At 43.7% G+C, this 8,870-nt stretch overlaps 1 protein-coding gene across 1 annotated transcript in view; it reads left to right on the top strand.

Annotated features, from left to right (window-relative positions):
* Positions 1-8,870, top strand: part of LOC122554699 (vitellogenin-like) — an 87,758-nt gene that overhangs the window by 17,599 nt on the left and 61,289 nt on the right. The window contains 5 exon segments of the mRNA XM_043700077.1: positions 3,203-3,233; positions 3,324-3,541; positions 3,621-3,718; positions 6,975-7,099; positions 7,192-7,281. Coding sequence (XP_043556012.1) covers positions 3,203-3,233; positions 3,324-3,541; positions 3,621-3,718; positions 6,975-7,099; positions 7,192-7,281 — 562 coding nt within the window.

The following is an 8,870-nucleotide window of genomic DNA, read 5'->3' as shown; positions in this document are numbered from 1 at the left end:
AAGGTTACCTAAGATTACAAAGGGATCTTTATCAATTGGGCCAATGGGCAAAGGAGCAGCAGATAGAGTTTACTTTAAATAAATGTGAGGTTTTGAACTTTGGTAAGTCGAACAAGGGCAGGACTTATACAGTGAATGGTAGGCCCTCGAGAATGAAGTTGAACAGAGAGACCTAGAGGTTCAGCGACATTGTTCTTTGTCATTTGCAACACAAGTCGAAAGGGGGGTTAAGAAGGCATTTAGCACACTTGCCTTCATTGCTTAGACCTTTGAGTATGGAGTTGGGATGACACATTGAGACTGTACAGGACACTGGTCAGGCCACTTTTGGAGAACTGTGTACAGTTCTGGTCAGCCTGTTATAGAAGGGATATTATTAAATTGGAGAAGGTGCAGAAAAGATTTACAAGGATGTTATCGGGACAGAAGGGTTTGAGTTATAAGCAGAAGCTGGACAGGCTAGGACTAAACTAGAACATTGGAGGTTGAGGGATGATCTTATAGAGGTTTATAAAATCAGGAAGGGCGTAGATAAGATGTATAGCAGAGGTCATTTCCCCAGGACTCAAAACAAGGAAACATATTTTGAAAGTGAGAGGTGAAGTATATAAAATTATGAGGGGCATGGATTGGATAAATAGACAAAGTCTTTTCCCTGTGGTGGGGGAGTCCAAAACTAGAGGGCATAGGTTTAAGGTGAGAGGGGCAAAATTTAAAAGAGACCTAAGGGGCAACATTTTCACGCAGAGGGTGCTACAAGTATGGAGTGAGCTGCCAAAGGAAGTGGTGTAGGCTGGTGCAAATTACTGCATTTAAAAGACATCTGGATGGGTATATGAATCGGAAGAGTTTAGAGGGATATGAGCCAGGTGCTGGCAAATAGTCACAGGTGAGGTGCCGGAAGACTGGGGATTGACTAACGTGCTGCCACTGTTTAAGAAAGGTGATAAGGACAAGCCAGGGAACTATGGACTGGTGAGCCTGACGTCAGTGACGTCAGTGGTGGGCAAGTTGGCTGGAGGGGATTTTGAGGGACAGGATGTACATATATTTGGAAAGACAAGGACTGATTAGAGATAGTCAACATGGCTTTATGTATGGGAAAGCATGTCATACAAAACTTGATTGAGTTTTTTGAAGAAGCAACAAAGAGGATTGATGAGGGCAGAGTGGTAGATGTGATCTATATGGACTTCAGTAAGGCATTCAACAAGGTTCCCCATGAGACACTGGTGAGCAAGGTTAGATCTCATAGAATACAGGGAGAATTCACCATTTGGATACAGAACAGGCTCAAAGGTAGAAGACAGATGGTGGTGGTGGAGCGTTGTTTTTCAGACTGGAGGCCTGTGACCAGGGGAGTGCCACAAGGATCGGTGCTGACCCTCTACTTTTCATCATTTATATAAATGATTTGGATGTGAGCATAAGAGGTACAGTTAGTAAGTTTGCTGACGACACCAAAATTGGAGGTGTAGTGGACAGTGAAGAAGGTTACCTCAGATTATAACAGGATGGGCCAATGGGGCCGAGAAGTGGCAGATGGAGTTTAATTCAGATAAATGTGAGGTGCTGCATTTTGGGAAATCAAATCTTAGCAGGACTTATACACTTAATGGTAAAGTCCTAGGGAGTGTAAATTGAAAGGCTTCAGAAAAGATCTACCAAGGATGCTGCCAGGGTTGGAGGATTTGAGCTATAAGGAGAGGCTGAATAGGCTAGGGCTGTTTTCCCTGGAGCGTCGGAGTTTGAGAGGTGACCTTATAGACGTTTATAAAATTATGAGGGTCATGGATAAGGTAAATAGACAAAGTCTTTTCCCTGGGGTGGGGGAAGTCCAGAACTAGAGGGCATAGGTTTAGGGTGAGAGGGGAAAGATATAAAAGAGACCTAAGGGGCAACGTTTTCATGCAGGGGATGGTACGTATGTGGAATGAACTGCCAGAGGATGTGGTAGATGCAGGTATGGTTACAACATTTAGAAGACTTTTGGAATAGGAAAGGTTTAGAGGGATATGGACCAAACACAAGCAGATAGGACTTGTTTAGCTTGGGAAACTTGGTTGGCATGGACAAGTTGGACCGAAGGGTCTGTTCCCATGCTGAATGATTCCACGACCCTAAGAGTCATACTGGACTCAGAATGTTAACTCTGTTTCCCTCTCCACTAATGCTGCCATGCCTGCTGAATTTCTCCAGCCTTATCTTTGCTTCAGGTTTCCAGTCTCTGCAGTACTTTCACGGAGTAGGTTGAGCTTAGCAGCTAATCCTGAATGTGCAGAAAAGATCCAATCTCCAACTTCAATATGTCCAGCTTCAGCAATGCACTGTCTCAGGGGTGAGCCACAAACTCAGATCCAGGCTAAAACCTGTCCTAAAGAGAACAAGGCCCAAGCTTTGCAAACCTTCCTCCAATCAGCACAGCCCTTTGTTGCCTGCAATCATGTTGTAGCCTTCCCTGCACTGAGGGCGTGCTGCATGGTTGGGGGAGGAGGGGGGGGGTCAGGCAAAATACTAAACAGAGACTCAAGTGCCCTCTCAGGGACACTTAAAAAACATAACTTCAGTGAAGGACAGGAATGTTTCTTGATTTTCCCTGGTCAATATTTTTCCCTCAACCACAATCATTTTTAAAAGAATGGTGATTTCATTGCTGCTTGTGGGATCATTCTGTACATGAATTAGCCAATTCATTCTGTTACAACAATGACCCACTTCAGAAAGCACTAAATTTAGCTGTGAAGTGCTTTGGTGCATCCTGTTGAGGGAAAGGCACTATATAAATGCAGTGAGCTTTAAGGAGAGGCTAAAAAAACTCACTGGAGCAGTGGAGGCTGAAGGGAGACTTGATAGAAATCTATAAAATTACAAGTTGCGCAGATAGGGCTAATGGGGTCAGACTCTTATTCCCAGAGTTGAAATGTCTAAAACTAGGGGGCACGCATTTCAGGTGAGAGGGGGAGGGGCAGAGAGTGGTCGGAGTCTAGAACATGCTGTCAGGGATAATGGTGGAGGTAGATACAATAGCGGCCTTTAAGGGACTTTTGGATAAGCACATGAATAAGCAAGGAATGGAAGGATATGGACAAAGGGAAGGCAGAAGGGATTAGTTTAATTTGGCGTCATGTTCAGCACAACATCATGGGCTGAAGGGCCCGTTCCTGTGCCGTACAGTTCTATATTTTATTTTCTGTGTTCTAAGTCTTCCTGTTTCTTTCCATCTGTGTGATCAAGTTTGTAAACAGCCTCAATGAACCAAATCCTGCACCTAAGTTCAAAGCTTCTGTGCAGCAGACCTAACTCTGCAACCATCTCTTATGCAGGTTCAAGCCCTCACTCTTCAGTTATTTATGAACAGAAAGGTCCAGGCTGAAGTACGAATGAAAGCTTTTATTGTCTTGCTGGAAACCAAACCATCCTTGGCTTTAATTGCAACAGTGACTGACTCGCTGCTCAGAGAGACTAACTTGCAATTGGCCAGTTTTGGTTATTCCTACATGAAGTCTCTGGCAGGGTCATCAGTCCTCGAACTTCAGTCACTGTGAGTATGAAGAGATCATGAAGGATTGAGCAGCATGCAGGTCAGCTAAAACAATTGCTAACCCAGCTACTTTTCATAGGGCTGCAAGTTGTAACATCGCCATCAAACATTTGAACCAAAAGTGTGATTCGCTCAGTTATCGATACAGCAAAGGCTTACATTTTGGAACATTTAACGGTAAGGAGGGACTACAATCTGTTGCTCCGTAATGTTTTCCCTTCCTCAGGAAAGACTTAACAGAAAAAGAAAGAGAAAATAAATCATAATCCAGTGTGACAGCCTCAGTGTAAGTGTGTGACATGGTTGGAGGTGTCATCTTTCGAATTAGCCACTCAATCGAGGTGCCTGCCCTATCAGGTCAATATGAAAAACCCATGGCTTTATTTCAAAGTAGAGCAGGAAAGGTAATTCCTGTGTTCTGGCCATTATCTGTTGCTGAACCAATATGACAGAACAAGCAGATGGTCCTATCCTTGCTGTGCAAGCATTGGTTGTCCGATTTCCTGCAACACATTCCTACATTACAATGCTTCAAAACATGACCTCACTCTCTAAAAGGAAATTGTTGGAAGCTATTATTAAAGAATATGTATCTGAGCATTTGCATAGTTCAAGGTCACCAGGCAAAGTCAACATGGTTTTGTGAAAGAGAAATCTATTGCAGTTCTTTGATGAGGAAACATGCACTGTGGATAAAGGAACCCTGAAGGATGTACTGTATTTAGTTTTCCAGAAGACATTTGTATCAGAGCTGCTGTAATTTCCGGCCTCGCCTCCCACAGCAGCCTGGGATGCAATTTATCCGGGCAGGGGATTTGTCTTTTAAAGCCTGACAGAGCCTCCAACTCCTCCCCATTTCCCATGTCAAACTGGGCAAATTCCTCACAGTCCTTTTTCCTGAATTCCATACCTACTTTCTCCTTATCCTGAGTGAAGACTGAAGAGAGGTTTTCATTCTGTAATCTTCAAATACCCTGAGACCTTACACACACAGGTTGCCCCCTTGGTCCGTAATGGGCCCTATTCTTTCCCTGATTAATCTCTTCCCTTTAATGTACTTATACAATTTTACAATTCTCCCTAATTCTGTTCACGAGTCATCGTTCATGCTCTTTTTTTTTGTTCTTCTCATTTTTTTTTAAGCTTCCTCCTGTATTTTCTGTATTCTACTTGGATCGCAGCTGATTTGCTCTCTTTGGACTTTCTAAAATCATTTCTGTTCTTTCTTCTCTAGTCCTTAATTGGCCTAGACATCCAGGGTTCTCTGAATTTATTGCTCCTACATTTCCCTCTAAGGTACATGTTGGACCTGTACTCTCCCCAGCTCCTTTTTGAATGCCTACCATTGCTCCACTGCACTGAAATGCAAGGAGCTGTTTCCAATTTATTGTAGCCAGGTCCTGCTTGATTCTAATAAAATCTGCTTTCTCCCAATCCAAAGCTTTCTTTTGAAGGCCATCTTTCTCCTTGTCCAGCACAAATTTGAACTGTACCGTGTTAGAGTCACCATTATCTAAATGCTCTCCCACTGCCATATCAAACACTTCTCTGGCTTCTTTCCCCAGAACCTGATCCAGTATTGTTGGGCTTTGTATGTATTGATACAAAAACCTCCCCTGGACACATTTCAAGAAATCCACCTCCCCTCTAAACCTTTAACACCATGACTATCCCAATTTATGTTGGGACAGTTGAAAGCCTCTGATATAATTAGCCGATAATTTCTCTTACGCATCTCTGTGAGTACTCTACATCTTTGGTCCTCTATTTCCCACTGACTATAAGTGGACACAAGGAGTTCTACTCTAGCTTTTGAGGGTGCAGATGTGTCAGTACCAGCTCTCTAAGATCCTAGTCATTGTGCCTGGCCAAAAGTACTTGTAATCAATGCTAATATTCTTGTTATTTTAGATCAGTGCCTCATCTGTATGGTGGTATATCCTCTACTATTAATCTAGGGTGGGAAAGAAGGCATACGGCATGCTTGCCTTTATTGGTCAGGGGATTGAGTGCAAGAGTCAGGATGTCATATTGCAGCTTTGTAAGACCTTTGTTAGGCCACACTGAGAGTATTGCATTCAATTCCGGTCACTACATTACAGGAAGGATGTGGAGGCTTTGGAGAGGGTGAAGAAGAGGTTAGAAAAATTCAAGTTGTTCTCTGGAGTGGCAGAGGCTGACATGATAGAGGTCTATAAAGTCATAAGATGCATAGATTATGTTGACGGTCAGAACCTTTTGCCCAGAGTTGCATTGTTAACAACTAGGGGGCATGCATTTAAGGTGAGAGGAGGAAATTTCAAAGGAGGTAGAATGTATCAAACCCCTACAGCGTGGAAATAGGCCATTCAGCCCAACAAGTCCACATCGATTCTCCAAAGAGTAACCCATTCCTCCTACCCTATATTTACTCCTGACTAATGCACCCACACATCCCTGAACACCATGGGTCAATCTACCCTAATCTTTATCTTTGGACTGTGGGAGGAAACCCATGCAGACACAGGCAGAACGTGCAAACTCCACACACAGTCGCCCGAGGCTGGAATCGAACCTGGGTCCCTGGTGCTGTGAGGCGGCAGTGCTAGCCACTGAGCCACCATGCTGTGAGGGGTAAAGCTTTTTTACACAAAGAGTGGTAGGAGTCTGGAACTTGCTGCCAGGGATGGTGGTGGAGGCAGATACAATAGGAGCTTTTAAGGGACTTTTAGATGAGCACATGAATATACAAGGAATGGAGGGATATGGACCAAGGGCAGGCAGAAGGGATTAGTTTAAATTGGCATCATGTCCAGCACAGCATCGTAGGCCGAAGAGCCTGTTCCTGTGCTGCACTGTTCTATGTTCTATAACCATGAGCTTGACCCAAGAAAAAGCAAAGATAAAGAAAGATTGATGGTCTTGGACTATCTCAAACCTCTTCTACACCACTTACTCATTGAGGTGACAAATCCCACAAGGTATCAGCCGTGGTGACCTGGGGAAGTGCCACAAGCCTGAGCTGCTGAACAGCCCAAGGCTGTGAATTCCAATGTGGCAAGTTGTGAGACTCTCTTCAATACATCTGGGGATTTGTAGGCTAGCATAAGAGAATAAAGATTGAAGCCGCTGAATTAATATAACCTCTCAATCACTCATTAAAACCCTGCAGGGAAGGATATAAGATCTTTTCTGATCTACCTGTTGCTTCAGTCCATCTCTATATAATTAACCAAGGAGCATTGTGAGATGAGAAACAAAAACTGCCCAATCACAAACGGCAAAAGTTATTAATTATCCATTCCACTTTAAGCTGCTCTGTCAATCAGAGGCCCGATAAAAATTATAATATGGTTAGGTTATGAAATGCAGAGCTGCATTTTGATAAGGTTTCTAATACTTGCTAATAGGGCTGTTGACAATGCAATAATGACTGTTGGAAATATTCCTGCAGATAAGTTTTTGGCTGGATTTGATGCCAACATTTACTTAATGAAGAAGTCAGAGAGCATTCTGCCAAGTTCTGCCATTGCCAACATCAAAGTTCAAGGGCTGGGAGTTTCCACAGATTTTCTGGAGGTAATTTAACCAAGAATTACAGACAAGGAAGTGTACCTACTGCTTTCAGCTCAGTTTCTAAACATAATAACTCTGTACTTGTCTTTTTAAAGATTGGTATCCAAGCAGAGGGAGAGTGGAGGCACAGTCAACCTCTTCGAAGAGGACCAAGGAGCAATAGCAATGAACACATAGCGAAGAAGGTTAGGAGAACTCCTTTCCCCAACTCCCTCACCCCACACCCCCATTCCCCCACCCCTCCCCAACTTTTCTTTCCTTCCTATTGTGAAGACCTTTGCTAGCGAGCCTTTCTCTGGCATTGAGGCACCATCTGGTATCTTATTCAGGAGTTTGCAAGTTCTCTGCGTGTGCTCCGGTTTCCTCCCACAGTCCAAGGATGTGCAGGTTAAATGGATTGGCCATGCTAAATTGCTTCATAGTGTTCAGGGATGTGCAGGCAGGGTGGATTAGACACGAGAAATGCAGGGCTACAGAGAGAGGGTAGGGCATGGGTCTGGGTGGGATATTCTCTGGAGGATCAGTGTGGACTCGATGGGGTAAATAGTCTGTTTCCACACTGTAGGGATTCTATGGTTCTATGAAGCACTGTCTATAATGTTAGTTTCTGTCAGGCTCTTCCACTAAAATGGCCAAAACAGTGAAGCACAAACCTTCCACAATGCAGCTTCTACCTTTATGTGTTTCCCATAAAGGGGCACAAATTGTTTGCTGATCAACAACATGAACCCTCATTTGTGCTTTTCATGCTGCACTCAGACCTACCAAGATTACCATGAATGGCTCTCCTTGTCAACCTTACCCTTTACCTGAGGCATAGTGGTCCTCAGGTTAAACTCATCACCAATTATCTCTCTCTCTCCCTCTAATGAGAGAGCAGCCTTATGGTTCTCTGGTGACTTTATCTTACACACTGAGAATTGTGGGCATTATACATCAATAACTTAATATGCTTCAAGCTGTTTTTTTTCCACATAAGAATTTAATCCCTTGACACTCTTTCAAAGAGGAGGAGTATCCCAATCAATTTTTGTTCCCCTTGACCAACACCACGATTGAAAACAGATGAACTGGCTTTTAGAACATTGTTTCCATTTGTGGGAGCTTGTGGAACACAAATTGGTGGATGTGTTTTCCTGACTGCACCAGTGGCTGTATTTCAGAAGGTCTCCATTGGTTGCAGAGCCCTTTGGGGATCAGAGATCATGAACACTGCTATGTAAAAGCAAGTTCTCCCTCATAATGTCTTGCCTGACCTCAGTCTAAATCAGACTCTGGGGGATAAATTGGAGTCACTCACCAAATCGGACTGATTATTTTCTAACGGCTGTGAATTTCACTGTGTTTGGGGGGCTACATTCACCAAGTCCAAGTTCCCAGCGTGAAACTTCATAAAGAGAGTACTGTCTGATTTAGGGATCACATTGTAATTGCATGACTCTAAGACTCAGGCCTTTTTTGAAATTACAGCATCAACTGGTGTCTTCTCCAACAGCATCATTGTTAATTGATTCCCAGGATACAGGCACTCTAAGAAAGTCCCATCCCTGGCTATCTTGAGAATTAAGGTACTAACGATCCTTCTTCAATTGCTACCACCACTTGGCCCAGATATTCCGCGCAGTGCTGTCAGGTTTGAGGGTCTTGAACCGCTGTTGATGAAGGGCAGGCTGATTTATGAGGTAAAAGCAGTGACTGCAGATGCTGGAAACCAGATTCTAGATTAGTGGTGCTGGAAGAGCATAGCAGTTCAGGCAGCATCCAAGGAGCAGCG

The sequence above is a fragment of the Chiloscyllium plagiosum genome, chromosome 11 (assembly GCF_004010195.1).
Source record: "Chiloscyllium plagiosum isolate BGI_BamShark_2017 chromosome 11, ASM401019v2, whole genome shotgun sequence".
Classification (NCBI taxonomy): domain Eukaryota; kingdom Metazoa; phylum Chordata; class Chondrichthyes; order Orectolobiformes; family Hemiscylliidae; genus Chiloscyllium; species Chiloscyllium plagiosum.
The sequence above is the reverse complement of the archived record's forward strand: the minus strand, read 5'-3'. Positions and strand labels throughout refer to the sequence as shown.